At 43.7% G+C, this 27058-nt stretch overlaps 1 protein-coding gene across 11 annotated transcripts in view; it reads right to left on the reverse strand.

The window, feature by feature from the left end:
• The window catches only part of Ank3 (ankyrin 3), a 526650-nt gene that overhangs the window by 188656 nt on the left and 310936 nt on the right, over positions 1-27058 (reverse strand). For all 11 annotated transcript variants that reach the window (XM_050142496.1, XM_050142456.1, XM_050142430.1 and 8 more), the window contains one exon: positions 333-434. In XM_050142496.1, the coding sequence (XP_049998453.1) occupies positions 333-434 (102 nt within the window). The remainder of the gene's footprint in view (positions 1-332; positions 435-27058) is intronic.

Raw genomic sequence — 27058 nt, forward strand, 5'->3', positions numbered from 1 at the left:
CTCAACAGCCCACAGCCTGCCACATGTATTCAGGTAACCCCCCATAATTGTCCCCCATCGGTGAGAATGTGGAGCGGGATTCAAATGTGAAGACTAGGGAGGTGGCCGTTATTTACTAAGTAATAGGATCCACTCGTCACTCTAGCCCTGCCTCTCCTGGCATGCCTTGGACAAGGACCGATGATAGTCTAACACTGGGCGGGCAAAACTTACCATCGATGAAACTGAGCTCCTGACAGATGGAGAAGACCCTTGCCAACATTTCACAGACGCTTTAGGGAATCGGAGAGTTTTAACGAAAATGCCAACCAATAAGAATAACCATAGCTGACCTGGTTGCAGATGTTGATGTCCACTCCATTTTTGATGTAGTCGAGGGCCTTTTCCAAGTGTCCCGCTCGAGCTGCTCTCAAGTAACTCGCGTTGGCATCAGACTGAGGAGAAAGAAGGAAAAGCCTTGTGGTGACCAAGGTAACTGATGCATCTGTGGGCCCGCACAGCTGGGGGAAAGCCACGGGACTGTCTTATTGCTGGCACTGAAACACTAAATATTTTTTAACAAGTGGAGAGAAATAGGGCAAACTCTTGGCCCAGAGTTTGCTACACTTGCAGAGGATTAAGGTTCGATTCCCAGCACCCACACAGTGGCTCACACCTTATTTATCTCTTGTTTCAGGGAATCCAGTGCCTTCTTTGGCCTCTGTGGGCACCAGGCACACACACTGAACACATACTGACATGCAGGCAAACATTCACACATAGGTTAATAAAAAAGTTCCAAGCACACAGCTTTATTCCTTTTGAGAGATCATACCATATTATCAACTGAGAGATAATTTCTCATGAACTGTGACCACCTTAAATCAATACACAGTCTCCAAGGCAAATCCTACAGTGTCTCAGGCACCATATTAGGAACACCCAGCTGCTCCCTACCAGAAGTTCACAACTGATGCCATCTTCCTGTGTTTATCACGGCTGACTTTTCACCCGATGGCTTCCCAAAGCAAAGGGAACATTTTCTTTTTCTGCACAGCTTCGTGGGTTGCTAATGTCCCACCACGCTTATATGAGCCTATCCTGCAGTAAGAGCATGTTTTTCTACATGAAAAGCATGCAACAAAGACACGTTGAATTTACAGGCAGTGAATTTTCTCCATGGTTTTAAGCTAGTTGAGGCCACCGCCTGAAGAACAGCGTATGACGTCTAAACAACACAACATGAGACAGCCAGTTCACTCTCTGAAGGCTATTCAACCCTACCACCAACAAAGGCAGTGAAAGAGGACAATCTGATGGTGGACAGAAACCACAGCAGAGACAGGCCTGCAGAATCTGGGAAGGAGTCTGTTAGGCGCATCTCAACTCAGAGCAGGATTTCCTGAAACGGGATCCAGAAACATCTCTCTACCAATTAGAAACACAATCATGCAGGGAAAGGCTTCTAAGAGAAGTATGCCTTCTAACCATGGAGTGACCACCTTTTCCAAAGTCCCTTTGGATGCCTCTCACTCTTCGAAGCTCAGTGAAGACACCTGAAGCTCCTAACACAACCATTCCACCTAATGTTGGGCACTTATCACACAAAAATATAGGTTTTAAAACACCTAGCCTTCTCCCACACAGACTCATAAGCCTTCAGAACAAGCAAGGGTAGATTAGGAAGCCTGTGTCTCGGAAGTCACCAAGCTGGCAGTCTTTGAGGGGCACCCATTGGGCCTGACACTGTAGCCAACATGAAGGAAGTTCTGGTCTTCCAAAGGGTCTTTGTTTCTGTGGTGTAAATAAGGGAGCACTGACTTGCTAGGGACCTCCCAGGAGAAGGGACTGCCCCCAGGTCCCTGTCACCCTCCCCTGCACCCGAGTAAGCCTCACTCTGGGGGATACCCTTTACGCCTCACTACTATTAGCATTTTGACGTGGGTGGCCCTTCTGTGGGGCCTACCCTGCACATTGTCCAACGCACAGCACCTTTCGTGCTCTGTGCCACTCAACGCCCCTTTGTGACAACTAGACACGTCCTCAGAATTGCCATCTGTCTGGAGGGCTAACCCTCCTCAGAAAACAAATAAAACGCTTTCCTTCAAGGCTGTAAGTTTAAGGAGGCACCAGTCTCGGGCCTGCTTGGGTTGTCATATGCCCTGACATAGTGCAAGGAAGAGACCCTGTGTGTGACAGTCATTTTTTCTATTTCCCTTTATCTAGGAGCAACCTTGACATATGGCAGGTGCCTGTGAAGGTTTTGTGACCAAGTTGATACATAAGCACATTAGACAAAAATAAATAATAATCAAATTTACTTTTAGAACAATAGAAGAGGCCTCCATGGCAGTCATAGCTGCAGCCACACAATTTTGCTTGAGAATCTGCTCTGACCCCAAGACGGATGCCAGAGATCAAACACCGTGTGTCAGAGCCAGGGCACCCGGAGAACGCTTAGTACTATCAGGGGGCTGGAGTCTTCAATGACAGCTGGAAGTTATAAACTAATTTTCTTCTTTTAACTCTCACACACATGATTGACCATGCCCACCCCAAGACATACGGATCTTTCCTGTTTATTCCGTATAAACGTAGGCTCAGTTAGGAATCAAGAATACTTAAAGAGATGTGGGGCCTCTCCAGGTATACAAGGGTGGGCTTATTTAATTATTCTGTGCTTGCCTTTATTTTTAAATAACACTAAAGACAATTACTTTCACGGCGTCTACTTGATACTAGTTATTCTATTGCTAAAATAAAATCAGATTTTTGCATTAAGTATGTAAGCCATTTAACTCAGGGTAGATAACGAGAAGGTGGCGGTAGAGAGACGATGTGTATGTTAGCGTTCCAATCAGTCATTTCCCAGGAGTGCAAGGAAAAGCTGCAGTGTGTAGGGAGGCCTTCTACTGAGGGAAGGGGGGTTTTCTACGTCCAGACCGAGCCAGCTGTGCAAGGAGGGCTCACTGTGCAGCAGCATCTGACCCTAGGGCTTGCCTGACGGTGTGCGGGTGCCTCTGCGTGGAAAGGCTGTGCTGCTGTCCTGGGAAGAGAAGAACGCCAGTCTGTCTGCGCATCTCAGCCGCCAGAGGCAGGAACTGGGAGCTGTGCACATGGATTCCCACTCGGGGACCTAAAAACTGCAGCTCAGGAGGCTAAAGGAGCTGTGATGATTCAAGGAAAGGAGCCTCTGAACCGATTCCAGATTTAAAAAAGATCTGGCAATTATGTACGTGACCCATTTTCTTCAAAAAAAAAAAAAAAAGTACTATATAAGTCTCTAAAGCAAAACACACACAACTAGTTTGAACCTAGATTTTTTTTAAACTTTCCGCCATGAAGTATTATTTTTAATATTTATTTATTTATTATGCATACAATATTCTGTCTGTGTGTATGTCTGCAGGCCAGAAGAGGGCACCTGACCTCATTACAGATGGTTGTGAGCCACCATGTGGTTGCTGGGAATTGAACTCAGGACCTCTGGAAGAGCAGGCAATGCTCTTAACCACTGAGCCATCTCTCCAGCCCTGAACCTAGATTTTTTATTTTCATTTTTTATACACCTATCTAAGGCATGATACTAGTCTCGTCAGACTAGTTAAAATATCAACTATTTTCTGTCCTTCAATTACTGCTTGTGGTCAGCTTTTATCGTGGGGTTCCATACTCTTTCAAACTGTGTGTGCTAAATAGGTACAGTGTTTGTGTTTTTTTTGCATATCATGATTTTCTAATATAAAACTTACCTAGCATTTATGTAATATTAGTTGGAAGAAGTCTGTATAGAGCATGTGCCTGTTATGCAAGGGTTCTATGAAATTACTGTACCATTTTATAAGAAGGGACTTGAGTACCCACAGATCTTGGAATAGGTGGGGCTAAGGTATCTTGGAATTAATGCCTTTTAGACACCATGAAAGGAGTGTACATCCATGTATGCCCTAAATCTCCTTACGCATATGGGTTGTACATCTGCATATGTATATGTAATTTGTACTCCATTTTATGTATCTCAGGAGGCGAGGGTATTGTTTTGTATTTAAAAACTCATGATGTTTTGATGACATACTCTATTAGGGCTGGGGAGATAGCTCGATGGGTAAGGGCACTTTGCCACCAAACCAGACAACATGGGTTCAATACCAACTCCCTGCCTGGAGCTGTCCTCTGACTCCCACACGCAAACAGTGTGTGATCCCACCTCAAGTTACCTAGAGACCCTGGCACTAAGTGGTCCCTTGAGGCAGCTTATTTGCCGGCTCAGAACGCCAGGATCAGGAAGGGATGGCAGTTATCTTCCCTGTTCCCAGCTCTTGGTCACACACAACACCATTGCCCCTGTCACAGGAGAGCAACCTGCTCCTGCAGATTTGAACAGAAAATGGTGGGGAGGATGGGTAACAAGAGAGAAAGCCAGAAAACAGGATCAAAGACAGCCCCGTAGAAAAATTATAACTTGGAACAAAGAAAGAGAGTCCCATAGAAAAACTATAACTCAGAACACAGATTTATTTAAGTTCAAGGAGTTTCTCATTTTTTCCCCTTAAAGCCATCTGAAAGCAACTCAGTCCATCCTCCTGCCTCACGTAAGTGTGACTGAGTGTGAGCTGCCACACCACTGCTCATCAGCACAAAGGAGGATCGATCTATCTACCTCCATCTCAGTACCCTTTGCTCCCCTCCTGATATACCTTGTATAAGGCAGTGGAGTCAAATAACTGGCCCTTAACTTGATGCCACAGCCTGATAAACCCATCATGAGCCGACAATATTGTATGTCGGAAATGATGTATGTAATCCACCATACATCCTGGGTTTAGCAGCATGGTCTCCTAGCAACACAGTATCCTAGCAACGCAGTGTCCTGGAGAATACCAGTGGTTTACCCTGGTGATCAAGCGGTTGAGTGGGAGCTGTGGTTCATTGCCATTGTGTTATAAAAGTGCTAGGATGCAAGCAGCTAGCCCAGAAAAAGAGCCCAATTAAAAACTGTAACCTTCATCTCTGCTGGTTGTAGGTAGCCTTTTGTATCCTCATAGACTTGAAAAATGTCATTGCATTTGTTAAGTCTGGGATCCTCTGTCGTACCTACATATTATTGTTTTCTTAACATTAAAAAACTCTTTAGCACTCTATAGTAGGCTTATTATCCCATTTAAATTCTTACCTTCTCAAATAATTAGGCTTATCCTTAACACAGGCTATAGAATATTTTCTTTCTTTCTTTCTTTCTTTCTTTCTTTCTTTCTTTCTTTCTTTCTCCCTCTTTTTGTCTCCTTCCTTCCTTCCTTCCTTCCTTCCTTCCTTCCTTCCTTCCTTCCTTCCTTCCTTCCCCTTCCTCCCTCCCCTCTCTCCCACTTTAAGTTCTTGGACATTCTATCTGAACAATGCCCCTTCACACGTTTTGTTTAAATAGGCATCTAAAGATGGCAGCTGACTATGTTCATGGAGGGAAGTCAGGCACAAAGAGAAGCTGAAGTCTCCTGCACAGTTAGCCACACAGAGGAGGCCACTGCTTATAGAGACGGGGCTCAGAGATGAATACAAACAGGCAAGCAGCACTGGCTTTCCCTCAACTGCCAAGATCTAAGGAACTCTGTGAACCTGAAAATCTCTTCTGACATAGTTTGATGGCTTGTTTCCTTGGCCATCTTTTTAGACAGGAAAAGAATATAGAAATCATGTGTCTTTTGTCAAGAAAACAGCTCAAGGGCCAGGTAAGGAGAGGTGACTTCTCATGACGCACAGCGTGTCAGTGATGGGGATGAAAGCCACAGAGCCTTCCAAGAATGTAGTGTGGGCTGTAGATTACTGCCCTAAGGATGGGCTTCAAAATTAGGAACTAAGTGGTTATATCAGCTGTGTGGAGTGGTTCACGCCCATAATCCCAGCACTTGGGAGGCAGAGACAGGAGGGCTGCTGGGAGGGTGAGTCAAGTCAAGAGTTGGTTCTCTCCTCCCACTTTTACCGTAGGTTCTGGGAATTGAACTCAGGTTGTCATTGAGCCTCGTTGCTGACCTGTGGTCATTTCCTATACATTTAACCAAGAAAGGAATCTTCTTTGCAGAGGCAGAAGTTCCACGAGCGAGAGTATCTTGTCCAAGGATACACAGCCCTGCCTGGATCACAATCCCATACTCTCCACATCAGTGCTCTCCATCCTGGGATCTCTGTGGCTCTGGGTTTGGGAGCTCGGGGCAACCAAGGCTCAGTCAAGCCACTCTAAGTGCCTGTCTTCAGTTCATTCCAAGGTCCTGTGCCTTTGTCTGCTTCCACGTCAATGTTGGAGGATTTCCTTTCAATTGAAATCTCCTTTAGAAAGGGTCTCTGCTTCTAACTCAGCACCTCCTAGCCATTCACTTCTAACTCAGTGTCTCCTACCCATTTGATGGAATGGTCCTTAAAAACCTGCCCCAAACACATACTTCCAATCTGAAGTAAGATAGGGACACTCTTATTGAAGGCAAGCTAGACAACTTATCATTCCTGGACTGACCCTCGCAGTCCCCCTAACACTGTGGCCTCACCCAGAGCCATCCCCCTGCTAACGGTGCTCGTCAGCCCCCTGCACATCCCTTTCCCACAGCAACAGACTCAAAAACAAAAGCCGAAGTCCCACTCAAATAGCTCACGTTTGTTATTTCAGATAGGTTAGACTCCTGTTCTCACTGGACCCCCTGCCATATTTTCTCTGTTCTGCTTATGTACGAGCTGCCAGAAGGAGGGATTGTAATCTTGTGGAAGGCAGGCCCTTATCCTCTAGCTTGAGGGTGCGTTCACACCAACAAGGCGAGTTCTGCTTCCATGGGACAAACCCACAGTGATGAATCAAGATCTTCACCAGGAATAGTTCCCACAACCTGGATGTGCAGGTGGGGCAACTGGAAGAAGCAGCAGGACTTCGGAGGGATTACTTGGTTGGTGAAGAAAGCAAAGAAAGGAAGATTATGGAGGGTCCAGAAGTAGAAGGAACAATCTCTCTGGAAAAGAAGAGTAGAGGAAAAGCTGCTGCTTGTTGGTTCCCAGCCACCTGGCTAGCTTAGACCCAAAATAATCACACAGAAACTATTAATTAAATCACTGCTTGACCCATTAGCTTCTTTTTGACTAACTCGTATATTGATTTAACCAATTTCTATTAATCTGTATATCGCCATGTGACAGGGGCTTACCTGCAAAGTTTTGGCGTGTCTGATTCTGGCAGCGGCTCCCGTGGCGTCTCTCTGACTCCGCCCTTTTTCCTCCCAGAATACAGCCTAGCTTTTCCCTCCTAGTTCTGTTCTTCCCTGCCATAGGCCCAAAGCAGTTTTTTTTTTTATTCATTAACTAATAAAAGCAACACACAGACAGAAGGACCTCCCACACTAGAAGAGATTCCTAGAGAGAGATGAAAAGTGAAGGGGGCGGCAGGGAAGGGCTTTCCTGACCCCGGATCAAAAGCTAGGATTTCAAAGCTAGGATGAGGGCTCCAAGTCAGCCTCTAGCCTGTGCATTATCCCAATCAGTTGACAGCATCAACAGAGGTCATGCTGCCAACTTCCATGCCCCGAGAGTGCCCTCTCCCCACCCAACCCAGAGTTCCCACCCCAGAGAAGGAAAATCCAATTTTCTCTGATAAGATGTTCTGGGGAAGGCGACTTAATTGAGGGATCCTGGATCGGGTTATCACTCAAAGACTGGTTTGTCAATAGTCACGGTAGCCAAGAAATAAAATCATGGAGTGTGTCTTTATGGGGAAACAGATTTAAAAAACATGGTGCGCATACACCCTGGAATCCTAGTCAGTCATTAAAAAAAAAAAAGTGCAACGTAGGGACATGGATGGATCTGGGAGATGTCAAGTGAAACACGACAGGCAGGAAAGGCACATGCCTTATGACCTCGCTCACATGTAGATTTGTTCAAAGCCAATCTTGTTGGGAGCAAAATGCCGGTTAGGAGAAGGTGGCGAGTGTCGGGGGGTGAGTGCACACAGAGAGGCTAATTAGCAGGGGCTATGCTACAGTTAGAAGGCGTGTGTTCTGCTGTGCTACTGTACAGGCAGGTAACTGAAGTGAGCACCGCCAAACTGTGCGCCCCAAAAGACTGAAGGAGAATTCAGGGTGTGCTTTCACCACAGAGGTAATTGTGGGGCCCAGGCCACACAGCTGCCATAGCAGGCAGTACCGGCGTCCAGGAAAAGCTATAAGCTGGCACCACCCACCATCCAAAGGAAATTCCTAACATTCTAACCCTTGTAGATAGGATCACCTGTTAACACACACCCATCGCTTTTCACCAAATGTCAGTTAATCAGGGGTCCTGAACCTTAGAAATCCCTCACCCCTACCTTTGTTACTATAAAAATCCAACCCCAACTGAGCTCAGGGCTCTCTGATCACTTCAATATGTTGGACACAAGGAGAGTCCGAGTTTTCAAACTTGTGTAAGAATAAAGGCTCTTTGCTTTTACACATAGGACTTGGTTTCCTAGATGGTTTGGGGGGGGACTCCTTGATCTGGGCATAACAGTAATGAATGGTTAAGACGGTATCTATGACAGTAACCTTGACATATCATTGAGCAACAAAGACAAACACACACAGACCTCAGACGAATGTGTCAAACTCTGTGCCCACCATGAATTAAATAAGAACATGCTTAGGTGTGCAGATGAATGTGAGCTGGAATCTGGGGGAAAGCATCTAAATGGGAAAGCAAGGCATGTGAGCATGTGAGAGGCATTCTAGAGACATTTTAGTTAGGGTAAAAGAATGGTAAGGTCTTAGCCAGGTGTAGCACACACTTCTAATCTCAGTACTGAGGCTCTACCTCAACACATACACACACACACAGACACACGGTGGGGAGATTACTTATTTACACCAAAATTAAAAATCTGGCTTTCAAAAGCATTTCAATTTTTATGTGCCATGACTTTCCCTACTCTTTTATGCCCCACTTTCCAAAGACAAAATGTATATTCAGACACTGAAGACATGGGCCTTTCTTAGAGTGTCAAACTTCATTGATGAATAAATGAACAGGTGCATAAATTATTCTTGTTCAAGAAAGGCCTTTACAGAGCAGGGCAGCTGCCTACTTATCAAAACTTCAGATGTCATTTCCAGCTTTGAAACAAAACTGGAGCCACCTTGTAGAACTTTTCAAGATCAAGGACTAAGTAACAAACGTTCTTTAGACTGTGACGTCCTCCACCCAACATAAGCTGAGTGCATTGAGACTCTGTTCTTCGGTGATCAAGGTTTGGGGGTCAGGTGAGGATAGTGTCCCTTGCCAAGCACATCAAACATAGGATGAATTTTCCCCCTCTTTTGACAACATAGAATCTTACATATATGCTGTAATACTCATATAAGATATAGCCTATAATTTTATGACCCCAGCACTTGGAAGACTGAAGCATGATGCTTAGAAAGTCAAGACTAGCTGCGCTAACTGGTGAGGTCCAAGACTCAAAAGAACAAAAGCAATGCTAAAATTAAACAATTTTCCCCTGCTGGACTGGAGGTGAATCATACCCTTGAACCCAACCAGACACAGTGACCATTGAGAGTCTCCAGAGGGCTGAGAGTAAAACATTGTGTGATATTTTCCAGATATCCCCCACAGTGGTCCAACTTTCCACCAAGTTCAAAAGAATGCCAACAGTGGCACAGTCTCACAAGTGTGATGTGCATGCTATCATGAACGTTCCTGCTGCCTATCAACAAAGCCCTGGTTCCCCAGCGCTTCGTTGGCTTTTCTAGTTTGCTGCCCAACTCAGGGAGCCAACTCAGTTGACCTGCTCGCATACAGGTTAATTCTTTGTAAGGCTCGTGTTTGGAAGCGGAGTGGAGGTCATCAAATACAAGAGGACTTCCTAAGCGTCTTTACATGGCAAGGACTTGATGGAAACCTGAACCACCAGAGACGCTTTCACTCTTTCTGTTTGACTGCTCTCCAGTAACTGGAAACAAGCCAGCATTTTCTACCCATCCATCAGACCCAAGAGGAAGGGAGGAAGCGGGGAGTCACTTACTGAGTGCGAGCGATGCTACTGAAGGGTGTCTATACACGTAATCACCATCATCAAGTCAGTTCAAATCCAGTGCTGCCCGTCTGCTGCAATTCTGCCTAGAAGTCACCTCAGTTCCCCCCTAAAATGAGGCCAGTGTCCCGGAACACATGTTAGGCATGGCTACTATCTTCTCACTGGGACCTCTGCCAGGCTGGCCCTGCTGTTGTCCATTTCAAACCTGCTGGGCATCGGTGCAGATCTGTGCCTCCTCTTAAACCGAATGCAAAACAACATGTCACCGTTATCTTTAAACACAGAAGGCAGGGTGGGGAACAGCGCTCTCTCTCTCTCTCTCTCTCTCTCTCTCTCTCTCTCTCTCTCTCTCTCTCTCTCTCTCTCTCACACACACACACACACACACACACACACACACACACACACACACACTGCACTGCACACAAACACACACAGGTCTTTGTTTTTGCAAAGGCGGTGTTTCAAAGAGACTGCCCATGCCATATTCCGATAAACTCCACTGTCCTCTGTCAGCCGTGATCTAGTTTACCTAGGAGGGAAGACCCAGAAGTTCAGCCCCAAGAGGGAGGCCTTACCTCACCCCACGTGCTGACCTCTGAGCTTTCAACTGAAGCAAGATTAGAAATAAAAATATAGACATTGTTTTTATTTTTACCAAGGGAGTGGTGGTGGGGATGGGTGGTATTGGGGCAGGATGAGTTATTCCCAAGGTTCTCCAACATAAAGTTGACGAACAGGATGCAAATTGATCTTAAAAATTCTGAGGCGTGAAGGATCACCCAAAGGTCAAGGTCAGGACTACAGAGTGAGACCAGCCTCAAAACCAACCAATAGCAATACATTAAGAAAAGAAAAAAAGTCTGGTTTGCTTACGTTGCAAGGGAAAGGAAACACCAGAGAAAAAGAGTTGTGTGTGTCTTAATCCTATGGGGTTAACACAGTAGCATTTTGTCTTGATTTATGCTTGAAGAATTTCAAAGCATTTTGACTTAAAACTGCTATTGTCCCCATAATATAGAGTCTGTAAGATGCTGCAGTGGTCTTCGGCACAGTGATCTTTATGCTAGTATGCTAGTAGGATTTTTTTCTTCTTTCTTTCTTTCTTTCTTTCTTTCTTTCTTTCTTTCTTTCTTTCTCTCTCTCTCTCTTTCTTTCTTTCTTTTTTTGTTTTTGTTTTTGTTTCTCTGTAGCTTTGGAGCCTGTCCTGGAACTAGCTCTTGTAGCCCAGGCTGGCCTCGAACTCACAGAGATCCATCTGCCTCCGGAGTGCTGGGATTGAAGGCGTGCACCACCACTGCCCAGCTTAGCTATCTTAAATCTTACACTCAATCTTGGGTCATTCAAATATGTAATGAACAGGGTTGTATTAATAGCCTGAAAAGTAACCACAGGCATGGAAATTATTTTTTGAGACGTATATTTGGCAGACATATTAGCAGAGTTATTGGAAAACCCTGCTTCCTTCAGACTTGTTTTCTCTCTGGGGACAGAGAGCAGGGCTAGCACACAGCGGTGGAAGGGACACGTCTTCCATAGATTCGTCACAGCTCAGCCACCCTGACCTGTGAACAGCGCTGGTGTCTTAGTTCCTCTCCCACCATTGTGATAAGATGCCCCATAAAGACAACTTAAGGGACAAAGGGTTTATTTTTATTTGGAAGGCACAGTCCATGTAACACAACTTTAGAAAATCTCCCTTGGAGAACTGCCTGGGTCACACTGGCCTATGGGTTGGATTGGTTTTGGGGGGGACTATCTTGACTGTTAATTGAAGTTGTAGGACCCCCTGCGGGTGGCGTAAGCCTTCAGCAGGTGGTACTTAACGGCATGAGAAAGCCAGCTGCCAATCCGCCAACAGCATCTTCCATGGTTTCTGCTACGGCATCTTTGCAGTGAGCTCTTCCAATAGAAGTGATTCTGTGTGAATAGCAAGCAGGGCTGCCTCCAGTTTCCTGCCTTGACTTCCCCCGAGGGTAGACGGTAAGCTGGAACTTCAAGTTAATATTTTGTTGTTGCTGATGATGTTTTTATGAAACTAGAACCCAGGGGAAGCCATAAACTTAAGGCCGCTGGTCACATTGCTTCTTCCATCTGAAGGCAGAGCGAGATGAGTGTTAGTGCTCCGCTCACTCTCTCCTCTGTCGTCAGTCCAGGACCACAGCCTACAGAATGGTGCCTCCCGCAGTGAAGGTGGCTCTTCCCACCTCTCTCAGCCTGGTCTGGATTACTCCTTCATAGACATGCCCAGAGGCTTGCCTCCTTCCTGACAACTGATAGCAACAACCACAGGCAGACAAGTTCCTTATTGAAACATGCAAAGTAAGGAGAATGCACCTCTTTTAGAAAGTACGACTGCGTTTGTTTCAGGAACTCCTTTTTTCCTCAAATAAGAACACAGTGGAAGTTGGGATGAGATGGCGGCTCGCATGGATTTGGTGTCCCAAATTAATGTAAGATCCAGACTCTTTCCTGTCTGTTGGGAAGAAGGTGAAGCCCACACAACAAAACAGCGAAGCCTTGGGACCTTAACCTTTCCCATGGTCAGTCGTCCATTGCTTAATTTCTGCCATGCTTCTCTGTTTCCAGTCTCTGATTTTCCTCACATGAACATGTACAGTGCTCCTGGGAGTTCTGAGGCCTTAGAAATATTTGATACAGAATCTATGCTTTCTTGGTCACTAGGGAATGTGGCTTACTGAGCAACTAGGCCATCCCCGAAGGAAGATTTGGGGCATCTCATGAAGCCATCATTTACAATGTGAACAGAGTACCAGGTACTTATGTATCTGCCTCATAATATTTATCAAATAGTCTTAAAGCTTAAAATCAGCAGATTCAACACACTAATGCTTCAATATCAGCTGATAGCTTGCTGTTATTGAACAAAAGTATACGATTCTGTCTGTTTTAACCTATTTTATTTCTTGGGGTGAGTAAAGGTCACCCCAAGTGTGTCTTGTCTTTTGTATGAACAGAAAATTGAAGCAAAAAAAAAATCACCCAAAAGAACAGGTGGGTTCCATGGTGCTATGATCTGAATATAACATGTCCCCCATTGGTGGTGTTTGGGAAGGTCATGGGACCTTTAAGAGATGGAGTCTCGCTGCAGGAAGTGGTCTCTAGGGATGGAGGGCGGGTCACACTCCTCCTGGGACTCATGCTGCCCACCTTTCCCAGCACATTGCTTCTTACCAAGTATTCCGTTACCACAACAGGAAAGGCTTTTACTCATGCCTCACGCTTTAAGAAGACAAGACTATTGTGTAACTTAGTAGAATGACTTGGTTGAACTTTTTTTTCTGTTCAGCCTGTAATTTAGATGCACTTTCCAAATTCCAATGACCCTCCCTCCCTTTCCCCAAAGGATCATCCATGTCATTTCATGGGTCCTACAGAACCCATGAATCTCATCTCTATGATCTGCTCCTCACATGATGGTATGGCAACGGCAGACAGAGCTGTCTTTTAAAGAGAAAACAAAATGGGATAGTATTATGTGATCACAACTTGGAATGTTAACGAAACCAATACGAATTGATTCCAGGGGTTAAACAACAGAGGCCTCATTAACACCCCTTAGAGTACTGAGATACCACAGCCACTTAGACTCCACACGGAAGGAGCTTCTGGTGTCTGTGTGGGGATTACGTAAATGTGTCCACTGCTCGGGCCTTTTCCACTTTTTTAGCATATTGTGAATCAAACCCAGGATGAAAAGCTAAAGCCTCAGCATCCTTATTATGTGGGAGGTCTTGGCGTTGGTCCGAAAATATTTAATCCAGGGAGCAATTTGCATTTTAAATGTAGCAACTCAAAACAGTGATGAGCTAAATATGGGCTAGGTAGAAGGAGAAAAACCATTTCCTTGAGTAGATAAACATTTTCTTTGAGCTCTTTAATTTTTTTTTTTTTTTTTTTTTTTTTTTTTTTTTTTTTTTTTTTTTTTTTTTTTTTTAGATCAGGGAATAACTTTGCTCCTAAGTGTGGACAGGCTTAATATTGTGAGCGAAAATACTGTCTTGCACCCTGCAAATAACACTCTTTGCGGCAAGATCGGCCAGGAAATGACAGTATGCTGGACTTGGATTCCTAGTCAGATAATTAAAGGCCTGGAGACCAAAAGCCAGGAGGAATTGAAGGGTGAGACATAGTTCCAGAGGGTGGGGAGGCGCTCGCCGGTGAGAGGAAGGGTTCTTCATCTGGTCATGCTGAACTGCGCACACCAGCTGGTGCAGCTGGAGACTCCTTGGAGTTGTTGGTAAAGGAAACCATGCTCCTTTTCTGAGCTTGCAGAGAGGATGAAAATGCCATAGTTGTTCCCATTTGAGTTTTTATTTTTTTTAACTTTTTTTAAAAAAGAAAACAAACTATCTTTTTTCATTTTATATACCAATCCCCAGTTCCATATCTATCCCAATGCACAAAAGTCAAGTCCAAATGGGTTAAAGATCTCAATATAAATAAATCCAACCACACTGAACCTGATAGAGGAGAAAGTGGGAAGTAGCCTTCAATGCATGGGCACAGGAGACCACTTCCTAAATACAATAACCAGTAGCACAAACACTGAAAACAACAATAAATAAATGGGACTTCCTAAATCTGAGAAGCTTCTGTAAATCAAAGGACACAGTCAATAAGATGAAAAGGCAGCCTACTGAATGGGAAAAGATCTTCACCAACCCCATATCAGACAGAAGACTGATTGCCAAAATATATAAAGAACTCAAGAAATTAGACATCAAAATTGCAAATAATCTAATTTTAAAAAATGGGGTACTGATCTAAACAGAGGATTCTCAACAGAAGAATCTCAAATGGCCAAAAGACACTTAAGAAAATGTTTAATACCTTAGCTATCAGGGAAGTACAAATCAAAAACATCTTAAAACAGTCAGAATGGCTTAGCTAAAAAAAAAACCACCAATGATAGCTTATGCTGGAGATATGAAATAAGGGGAACACTCCTCCATTGTTGGTGGGAATGCAAACTTGTACAACCAACCACTTTGGAAATTAGTATGGTGGTTCCTCAGAAAATTGGGAATCAACCTACCTCAGGTCACAGCAATAACACTCTTGGGCATATACCCAAAGGATGATCTACAAGGAATTTGTTCAACTATGTTCATAGAAGCATTATTTGTAATACCCATTTGATTTTTAACAATGTATGTGTTAGGGTGTTTAATACAATAATTTAACACATGCATGCTAAGTCCAATGACCAAATCAGGTCATCTATAAAACTTTTTATTTCTATATCAGCCCATGGTTAACAAGAGGATTTGCTGAAAACTTGTGCTAAAAACATATCGAAATAAGTGGGGTTCTGTTGTTGTTTTGGTGGTGATGAGACTTGAACTCAGGACCTCACCCATGCTAGGAAAGCACTGAACTCCTGGGTTACAGCAACAGCCCTCAATAAATTCTCAATGGATGAGACTGTACTAAATAAGAACTTCCAGTAAAAATTTATCCTCATAAATGATTAGTGAAGTCACACAAGAGTCTGGCAGAGAGATGGAATGATTTTGGGGACCTTCACTCATCTACAAATGACATCCATGCTGTCTATGGTTACAACTTGAAAAGGAAACATTACCATATTTACATTGCATACAATAAAAACATTAAAGAACATGAGAAATAGATGGGTGATGGACCACTTTTTCAAGTCTAAGGAAAACTTCTAGTAAAGATAGTTTGATGTTACGCCTCGTTATAGAAAATAAAACCGTGAAGAGCAGACTTGATCCCACACTCAAGGTGATTATGTTGGTTGTTGGGAATGCTATTGGAATCTGTAGATATGAACAGGCTACAAGATGGTAGGTGACTCTGAGGTTACTGTAGTTTTAACTGTTGATATGATATGAAAGTACTGGGGGGCAAAGACTAGCTTTCAAGAGTTGCGCTTGCGTGAAGACAAATGAGCGAGTTGAGAGTTACATATCATATATGGTCAGTAGAGAGGCCTTTGGCGTCCAGCCCCAAGGTCCTATTCAGGGTTTAGATTGGATGCTACGGCAAGCAAAAGTAACTCTTTTTGTCCCGTGTCTGAGGGTGAATGAACTCGCTCACATGTATGCTGTTTCCAGCAAGTCCCTTTCTTCTTCTACCTGTTTTATTTCTTCTGTCCTAATTCTAATTCTTCCCAGCTTCTTCTCCTCTAGCCTCAAAACTCTCTTACAGGAGCCTTGAAGCAAAGAAAAAAATTATGAGAGTTATCTCTCATTGGTCAAAAGCATATTTCTAGGGTAAGCAATAAGGAGTCAAGTCATTCCCCATAACAACACAAGGCTCCAAGGTTACAGGAATAAGGCTGTGACCAGACAGACAGGGGTGGGGGGCACAGTGCCCAGTGACAAACTTTGAGACTTAGGTCTATGGTCAGCAGACTTGGCAAGCAAAGAATTGGCATGCTTCTCTTAGGGTGCTTTGTGTTGTAACCTTGGTTAGCCATCTGTAACTCTGACCTTGTGCATAGCTGTAAGGTTTGAAACTCATGATCTATTTACAAAAAGCCTCTAGTCTATTTTGAAGTTGCTCTGAGGTAAAAGTGAGCTAATTGTGTGTAGTGAATCTGAGGAAAAGGAACAAAGCAGGCTTATCCACAGTCCTTGTGGGACAAGTACATCTGGTCATGAAGCATGTCCCAGTATATATTCTGTATATCAAAATTATTCAGCTAAATGGAAAGTCATCTTACTGACCACCCACAGATATACGTGCCCATAAGATTAAGATGTAATCATGATATTACATATATACATCACATGAGATTACATACTACAATGCCAGTATTAGGGAGACATCAAGCTGTTTTAGTAAATATGAGCATCAGTTTCCAGAGTCGATGGCCCTGCAGGTCTTACTGGACAGGATTAACCTCTATCAGAGAATCATTACTCTGGTGGGTTGACATCTGAATTGCCATATAAATTGCTGTATATTTCCACAGGCTCCCAAAAGATAGGTTCTTTGCATACTGCTTTTTAGCAACTAGGCTGAGCATGAAACCAGCCAACGGTGACCAGGCAATGTGTCTCCAACTGTATCTCTTGACTTTCCTTGTCTCAGGGAGCCCTGTCTATTCTTAACTACCATTCATGACACCTAGGAAAATAAAACTAAAACATTTTTAATTAATTTATTTTCAAGTAACAAAAGCAACTTTATTATAGGAACCATAAGATGCATGTGATAGGAAAAAATAATTATATTTTTCCAAAATAAAGAAGGCAAGAAGACTATTATTTTAAGGGTTTGTGAATGTCTTGTAGGAGAAGCAGCTGGATCCTTATATCTGCCTCTGCACTCAACACGCTGTGTTGTGTTGCTTTGGCTGAGGTGTGAGAAGGATGAAGCTGTTAATTCAAGTAGGAGGGGAGGGCCTTCATCTTAATGGGTCTTGGGTTCATCCATGGGTTCCGAGACCACACTTGGAAAGTTGTGGGTCTGCAACCCTGTTTCTCTAGGACTGACCTTACGATATCAAGCAGAACACCTCCTAAGAGAGTCACTGTGCAAAGAGCCATGGCTAAGCAGGAAGTTGAGACTTAAACAGTCACTATAGCTACCTCTGTACAGTCCAAACTACTACTTTCTTAATCCCTGCTCAAGCTGGGATGTCATTCTCCTTGACAGTCCATCCCTGCTCACCACCCCACAACATCTGAAAACTATACACTTTCCAGGGAAGAACACTGTCTTCAGAACATCTACTCCAAAGTTCCTGGAAGGACATGGGGATAAGCCACGTCTCCCACTGCATGAGAGCTGCGTCTGCAAGAGGAGTGCTTGACAGTTCTTCACAGACACTGCCATGCCAGTGCTGCGGAAACACAACTGTGGTCACTACTCCCCCCAGTCAGAAATTTCTAGACTGGAACTACCAGCCTGGCTTTGGTCATTGAGGTGGACCATTAACTGGTGGATTTTTTTCCCTCTTTAAATTATTTTAAAGTATTTTAAAAAGTCTCTTGTATCCTGAAATTCTGAAAGTGTGCTTTCTTCAAAGAGAAGGATGGTAAAATCCCAACATGCGTGTGAGTCTGCTTTGGCGATCAAGAGATGACCAAGATGTTGTCTGTGTTTAACAAAAAATTATCTTCATAATCTATCCAAGTGTTCTCAAAACATGGCAGCATCAGAAAAGTATGAATCAATAATTGAGCTCAAAATGCAAAACAATCTAGAATTCTAAGCTGAACTTAAAAGCACATCCCAATTTTGGTTTAACCCTACTGACTGTCAGTTTCCAAGGGTTATTACCATTTATGTATCCCCTGGCTAAAGGAAAAGCCAAACAAAACAGAAATCACAGCAGTACCAATAACTCAACATTATTACCCCCCTCCCCTAGTCCTCATCTCCCACACTCCTAAAGGGATTTATTCTCTACAAATGCTTATGCTTCATGGGTAGCTGTAGATGTTTGCTGGCTAAACACTGAAACTGATGTTACGTAATCTCATGGCATCTGTTTATCTACAGTCTAATTAGATGGCATAGTTTAATGTCAATTTCCAGCTCTTGCTGATGAGAAAACAGAAATGTGAATATTCTGCATTTGAATAAAAAGTTTGCAAGTGTATCTTTTGCCTTATGACCAAAAATAAAAAAAAATTATATAGAGAGGGTTCAAAATATGTCATTTCAATTTTTTCAGTTCATAAATATTAGTTTAACTTGGTTATTAAGCAAACCTATGTCACCATCATAATGTCATAAAAATAAACTTGATAAACAAACAAACAAATAAATAAATGTTGGACATACTATATAACTAAATGCTTTCATTTCAAAACTCTAGTCTTGGCAGCAAAAAGACAAGTTTTATGTTCCTTCCTTGACATCCTTGAATGTCTTATATGACTACATACATTATCGTATGAGTTGCTACTTTCCTGAAGCAAAAATCACGAACAATAAATTAAGAGATTCCCCCTCGAGCCAAACACGCATCTATTATTCTATGGATGATTGAAAATCAGGCACAAAAAAAGAAAAAAAATCAGAGTAGAAAGACAAGAAACCGAATAACCCTAAAGCTTTCATTTCATCTCTAGGGTACTTCTGCAGAGTTTTGAAAGAATTCCTACAAGGATTTTCCCAGCATCTGCTTCAAAAACTTGTAGTTCCACATTACAGGTGATTTCCACTCGGGATTCCGCTTGTCGCAGCTGAATTTCTTCTTGAGCCTTACCCAAGGGCTCAAGTTTAAGACTTAACTTCTCATCAGTCCTTCATGTCAAAGCTAATTCTTCCCCACAGACCTGATTAAAAGCAAGCTGGGAGAGGCTGTTTCCAAAGTCAGCAAAAGAGCACACACCTACTTTTCTATGCCTGTGTCGCAAAGGTCTCAATAAACACGTTATGGAATCACTCTCAGTATCTCCCCAACGTAAACTCCCTACTGCTGTAGAAAAACCTCTCCCCACCACAGTGGAGGTCACACATCACACAGGAGCAGAGTCCGGCACGGCCGCAAACGCGTACAAAGTGTAATTGTCTACCATACCCTCTTAGCAAGGCCTTTTTCCATAGCTTAGCTCACGCCGACAAACCGTTCACATTTCCATTCAGGTCAGACAAGGAGCCAGGAGAGGAAGGATTCCTTCTCCATTTCCAGCCGATCCGGGTCCAGCATCATCCGTGCTCTGGGGTGACAGGACGGCTCTGTGATCTGTGCCGGGTCACTACCCTTCCGGAGACACCGCTCAGGGCATGGGAACTTCAAATGCAGCCTGTCGTTTTAGTACGCGGTTTTTAAAAACAGCCTGCCTACCAAAACAGAACACTCTGCCCATACGGGCTGGGGTCGAGTGCTTTCGTCACTGAGTTGATACGGGCTGACACAAAGCAGAACAGGGATGCTCCGTGTGCACATGGGTTTCCTCTTGGGTCTCAGATCTTTAAACTCCTAAGCTAATTAATTCATAAAAGAGCAGCAGAGGTTTTCAGTTCCACTATTTGACAGTTGTCATATTTGTGCGTGGCTCTTTAATTTCATCGCACTTAGCATTTCTCAAAGCCAAGGCTAAATAACTTTTAATTGTATGTAAAGTTTTTGTTCCATAAGTCTCAGAACAGAATACACGTCCAAACTTAACAATATTAGCTCATAAATTTTTGATGAGTAAGGCGATTCCTTTTAGAGTCGCACGGTTTTAAGACTGTCAGTATGTTCCTGTTTCTAGTACTTCACAATGTGCACAGCTATATTGTAAATTTCAAAGCTTCCTTTGAAAAGGCCTTTGTCTGAGGCACACGGAATGTTGGCCAAGTGCCGCTGAGGTTAAAATTCCATCCATTAGCTGTAACGCAGTTACACTTCCCAAAGGTCATGGAGGGTTAATAACGAAAGAAAGAGAACTCAGACTTTTAAGCGTACCCAGATGACACCTGAAGCCTCTTGAAACGGTGGCCGGATTCTCTAGATTGCTTTTTTGACACTTTGAAATGACAGGTCCTTTCTCAACAACACAGCATGCCTGCCTACCCGAGTAAGTAGCAAAGTTCTCATTTTTATAATGCTTTTGCTGTATTCATTATAACCAGCATGTTCACGCTGTGACCGGGATTTGATGTGTTCATAAAGAAGCACAGCCCTTCTACTCAGAGCGTTATGTGTTCTTGAGTAAACTATTATGAGCCGAAGGTCCAGGCAGACGCAGGATATCACGCACAACCTTTAACCACATTGCCACTTAGCAATACTGTAACTCTCCCAGAAGCAGTCACCTCCAGGTGTTAGTCCCATAAACCAAACATCCACTCCCCTCTGCCTTTTCAGAATATTATCCTAGAAGGAGCGAATAGCTGACTAGGTCCATTCTTGAAAGTCTGTCAACCACAATACTTACATATATTTATCAACTGAATCAGGGATGAAATACATCTCCAGCCTTCAGTGCCATCCTCCCTTTGCTTTTATTTAAATCCCCAAACTAAACTTTTATTCTCCAACAGCCTCTCCCCGAACTGTGATGTTTCAGAGTTCCCTTATTATTGTCATATCACAAAAGCTACATTTAAATACCTTCAGATTTATTTTGAGAGCCGTGTGACCTAAGGGGTCTTTTCCCACTTTTTCCTGCAACAGTGTTCCCCTCCTGTCCCCCAACCCTGTTATCTTCTTACGTCTTCTTAAGTCCTTCAAAGTTGGATCTTTCTGGCACATACTCCAAATTCCATCACAGGCAAAACATACCTCGAGTCCAGATCCCAGCAACACGGAACAGAAGTCTTACATGTCCTGAGCTCATGGCTTATGGTAACAAGCCCATTCTGTCCTAGCCAGGCACGTACATATATTTTTAAGGACACAATCAATTAGGGCAAAGGAACACTTCCATAAGGAAAAAATAACCCATTAATTTAGAAATACTTCAATGCTTACGTCTTCTGGGAAGCCCTCTGGCTCTTCCACTGCCATTCTCTGAGGCCAAATACGAAACCCGATAACTCAATTAGTTAACACGTCGGGCGGAACATCCCATCTAAAAATATCCACCTCGGAAAATGTAAAGATGTCTCCCAACCTCCTAGTAAGGAAACAGGAGCCGCTCAGACACGGCTACTTAAATGGAGGGGTGGGGTCAGGCAAGAGCAGGGAGCCTTGCAAGCCATGTCGTGTATCTCCCAGAATTCGCTGAGGAGTTGCCCTATCTGTGGCCTCCAGCCAAACCCCGAGTACTCAGTCCTGATATGTGGAATTCTGAAAATAGCCGAGTAATCAGCTGGCCTGTGCCCTGGCTGCCTGGAGTCACTCAGGCAGCCAGCTTCTGGGGCCTGTTTATCTCCTGTCCTCTCTGCAGGCAGGCTGTTCTGGTGTCCCTTCCAGAGACAATGTCACCATGTTCCGTGGCTCTGGAATCCAGCTGAGCCCGTTGTTGTACCTACCTGCCTTTTTGAACCTGTTTCCTTCCCCTACAACTAGCTGTACGGATGAATGTTTGTGTGTGCATATGTGTATAAAAGGCTACGAATATTGACTCCATGTTCTGATCATTTGTGAGGCAGGGGGTGGGGGATGACTTTGTAAATTACTGGATTCAGATATTCAGGTTTGGGTACATAATATGCAGGCAATGTTTTACTAGTAGCGCACTTCAGTTCAAGAGGACTCAAAAGTATCATTGCAGAGAGTGGCAGTCATGTTTTATTTTGTTCTAATGTGTTTCCCTCCTGCCATCCTTGATGCCTGAAAGAAAATGTCTGGTGTGCTCCAATTCTGGGGAATTCCCTGTATAAGTGAACTCACGTGAAATGCTTTTACAAAGAGCCTACTAAGGTAGGTGGTTTGATTAGGTGGAGATTGGAACAAAATAAAATCCGCCTTGATGAAGTTTCCATATTAGCTGAAGAGCAGACAGGATAATAATCATGCACTCATGATAAACCAATGTCTGTGTTCAATGGGACATGTGCTATGCCCCAAAAAAAAGTATCAGAGAAGGGGTCCATAAGTGTTTGTTTCGGGGAAGGATTAACAGGTCTGAAGTGTTAAGTAATACTACATCTAGTAATTGTATCAATAATAAAAGCTCTAATTTTAATTATTAAAGAACAATTTATACCAGGTGGAATTTTATATTTAAAAATATTATGTTAAACCATATAAAACTGGCACTTCCCCTTTTGTTTTTTATTTTTCAAGACAGGATCTTGCTGTATAGTACAGTCTGGACTAAAATCTCCTCTCCTCTTGCCTCTGTTTCCCAGGCAGTAGAAACCACAGGCAAATTCCACTATGCCCAGCGTGTTTCATATTTTTATAGGTTCAAACCAGGGCTTATATTCTAGCAGTTTCATAAATTCAACATAACAGAGTCATAGCTATTAATTACCAAGATTTATCAAGCATGCAAAGAACTATATTAATTTCTTCTTAATCATTAACAAAGATTCTTTACCTATTTACCAATGTGAGGAGGAGGAGGGCCACACATGGCAAGGCGAGTATGTGGAGGTCAGAGGACAACCTGGGGAAGTCAGTTCTCTCCTTCCACCACTGGGACCCAGGGATCATCTGACTGACTCGAGCGCTTCTACCCACCGACCCTCATCCATCCTCTATTGACCTTTTGATATGCACTGCTTTAGCTTTTTGAGAAACTCCACGAAGAATTTCTCTCCATATCTACAAGTAAAACTAGAGGTGAGAGAAGTTAAATAATGCTCAAAGGTCAATAGCTAGGAATTAGGACTTGAATTTCATTTTACATGATTCTAAAGATTTGGCATTGGCACATACTTAATAATTTTTTCTTTTTATCTCTTTCTCCCTTCCTTCATCTTTCTTTCTTCATTCTTTATCTTTTTTCTCTCTCTTTTACCCCCCTGTCTCTCTGTCTCTGTCTCTGTCTCTCTCTCTCTCTTTCTTTTTCAGAAGGGGAAACACCGAGCGGCTTGAATGATATGAGCAAAGCTGAAGCCATAACAGTACTTGACCTCAAAAGTTGCTATAAAACCATAATCATCAAAATATGACACCGAATAAAAACAGACTTGCAGACAAATAGCAAAACAGAAGCCCCCTGCCGTCCCCAACCCCTTCTTATCTGCAGGCAACTAATTTGATAGAGGAGGGAAGTCTCTTTACTGAATGGTGTTGACAGAACTGAATATCCGCAGGAGACTGGCCTTGGGTACCCATACCTGAAAACCACTTCAAAATGAACCCAAGTCTACAAAATGGAAGGAAGACAGCAGAGGACAAGCACCTTGAATATCAAAACAATTATAAGTTCAGGACACAAACGTAAATCTGAACAGATAAATGGGACCACCCCAAACTTAACAGCTTCTGCATGGTAACAGAAGCAATCAGTACAATGCACTGGCTGTCAATGAAGCCCAAAAAAAATACTTTCAAGTCCTCCAGCTGTTAAGGAGCAAAGTATCCAAAGCACTTAAATGCATTTAGCTGATTCCGTAGAAAACAAAACAATCCAACTGAAAAAATGGACAAAGGATCTGAACACGTACTTCTCAAAAGAAGATACACGGACTATCAGCAACTCTCCTAAAAAGCACTGGGCATCACTCATTTGGAGGATAGAAAGGAAGGCATGCACTCCCTCCCATCTGTCAGAGTGGTCTTTATCAAAAGGACAAAAGGTGACAGCGTGGGTGAAGACACAGAGAAGAGAGAACCCTGGTGCAACATTGGTAGAAATGTAGTCATTTAGGAATAATCCCGTCCACGTTTCCCAAATAATTAAAAACAGGACCACTTTAAGACCCAGCCTGGCCCCTGCCCTGTGCGTGTGGCTACAGAAATGAAATTCATTTTTGGTTGATGTGTCTGATTCCTGCTCAATACAGCACTTTTCATCGTAGCCAAGTTATGGAGACAACTGGAGGTTTTGTGGACAGATGAATGGATAAGCAAGGCGTGGCGCACAGTCAGTCAGTCACAGAGAGAACGGCATTCCCCCACTCTGACAACACACAGAATAAAAAGACAAACCCTGCAGCCATCATCCCTAGGTGAAATTTACAATGCCGAACCCACCGAAATAGAAGTGCAGTGTTCAGAGGCTGAAGGGGGTTCAGAGAGGTTCTCAAGGGGTACAAAGCCCCAGTGATACAAAATGAGTTCTGGGGACCAGATATTCAATACACACATGCATGCTTGCACGTATGCATGCACACACAGTTTACTGTATAATTGAGCCGTGCAGGAGGGTCAGTGTGAAGGGTTCTTAGTGTATGCACACACGGAGAAAAGAGAATGACTGTCATGAGAAGTGGTAGATAAGTTAATTAGCTCGACCGAGAAGGTCATTTTCATAGTACACACACACATTCAAGCATTACACATCTACATTGTAAATATATACAAATTTATTTGCTCAATTATACCACCGCAGGACAGATAGAGCAGATTTTAATCAGTTGCCAACATGTGAAAACTGGGACATCTTATCAAATCCAGAATTCAAGTTCTGGATTGCTGTACATTGCCGCCTCCTTACCTGTGTATTTCCCGGTTCCATTCATTCATTAATAAAGCTGCTACCCTAAAGAGACATACCACACACTGGAAAGTGAGCCCTGACAGGAAGGAGCAGTGGGAACACACCATCCTGTTTATCATGAGTCTGCTTCAGAACTGGCACCCAAGCCAGCAGCCTCTGTGGCAGTGGTTCTCACCCTGGATGGTGACCCTTTGGGGACTGAATGACCCTTTCACAGGGGTTGCCCAAGACCATTGGAAGACACATGTAGTTCTTAATAGTAGCAAGATTACAGTTATGAAGTAGCAACGAAAATAGTTTTGTGGTTGGGGTGGCCATGACCTGAGGAACTGTATTAAAGGGTCCTGACGTTCGGAAGGTTGAGAACCACTGATCTATGGGATACAGGAAACTCAATCTGCCTGAGGCAGGGGTGAAGCTGGTAGAGAAGAGAGCTGAAGGTGGCTGGCAGTGTCCACAGTGGATGTCTGGCCCAAAACTCCTCTCTGGCCCCAGACTGGGTTCTTTCAGTCGAGGGTGGACTGTACTATTTCCATGTTTGCTGCATGGCTCTGTCTGTTTTCACAGCCGTCCTTCAGCTTGGCTCTAATTGCCTCCTTTAACAGTGGAGAGTAGCGGGTGATGGCGCTGGAAATCCAGGCCCGGAGACTCTGTCCTGTGGATCTCATACACAGTCTTTAGTGCCTGCAGCGGATGTCTCAGCAAGAGAGGCGGGATACCCAAGCTCTATCCACAGAACATTTCTGAGGCAGGGGGTGGGGGCGGGACTCCCTCTGGAGGCCAGTGGGGTGCTCTGTAGCATCATCGAGCCTCTTAGCAGGGCAATTGTTCTGCATTTCTCAGAACTCACCTACCTACGTCTTCATCTTCCATCTTCAGTGGAAGAAATGAGACGGGTTTTCATCTCTCAAACACTCAACATGATTGTCCTCCCCCTAACCTCCTACCCTCTCCTCCAGGCTTCTCTTCTCCAGGATAAATAACTCCCAACTGATTCAACCTTCCTCTGGAGCGCTGCAGAGAGAAGTACTCTGTAATTATACTAAATAAGAGAAATAATAAGTCCTATAATTGTGCCTTTAAACCTACTCTTCCTGACCGGGGCGTCTTGTTTCCCAAATCCTGGTCCCTCATCTTGCAACTCTTGCAGCTGGGGAGCAAGAGCATGGGCAGAGGCTAAGGCCTTCTGATGTCGGGGTTCAGACATTGGGGTTCTAAGTAGAACAATGAGCATTTCACCATGGGTATAATGCTGACTTTTCTATCTCATTTTATGAGACTAAGTATTTCCCATCTGAGCGGGAAATCCCAGACATAAAGTTATGAAGAAAAGAAACACAAGTTCATCTCTTTCACAGTGCAATCTCTGATTACGTCATCAAACCCTATCATTTTAATGATAAAGAGATGGAAGCCCAGAACATTTCCATGACTATGAGCTAGTGCTACTCCTGCATCTAGAATGCAAAGCGAGGTTCCTTTTGTGAGCAAAATAATCACAAAGAGACCGAACCCTCCAAATGAGATCCCTATGTGGTATTCAAAGTCCACCCCGCTTTTCAACAACGGGACATAATACTCATGAAGAATGATGGCACCATGGAAACCGTTTGGTGTCCTGAGTCAGTCTAGCTTGGGAAGGGCAGGGGCATCATCTGATCAAGCAGAGGATGAGTTGTGGATGGTGCTGAGGGCTGGTGCTGGGGACCTAGCAAACTGTCTCCCCTTTCTAACAGCTGCTGGTCCAGAGCATGGGGCTCCACCTTATGTGTGTGCTGACAGATTTGGAGCATATGTGCTCTACCCTTGAATTCTTACCATTAAGCTCTAACCAAGAGCATCCTCTGCTGTACACTCCATACATGTTGGAGGAAGAGAGGAGGCAGCAGAGAAGGTCAAAGGAGAGCTCATATACCAAATACGATGTACTGGATGTTCTCCAATGCCAGACATCCCTTTAGGGGAGGTGGAGAGTGTTCTCCTCTATGTTGCGCCTGGCTTACAAACCCATAAGACACAAGCTGACAAATTTCTAGAGCTCTGC

The sequence above is a fragment of the Alexandromys fortis genome, unplaced genomic scaffold (assembly GCF_014885135.2).
Source record: "Alexandromys fortis isolate MF-2015 unplaced genomic scaffold, M_Fortis_MF-2015_v1.1 scaffold_9, whole genome shotgun sequence".
NCBI classification, from domain to species: domain Eukaryota; kingdom Metazoa; phylum Chordata; class Mammalia; order Rodentia; family Cricetidae; genus Alexandromys; species Alexandromys fortis.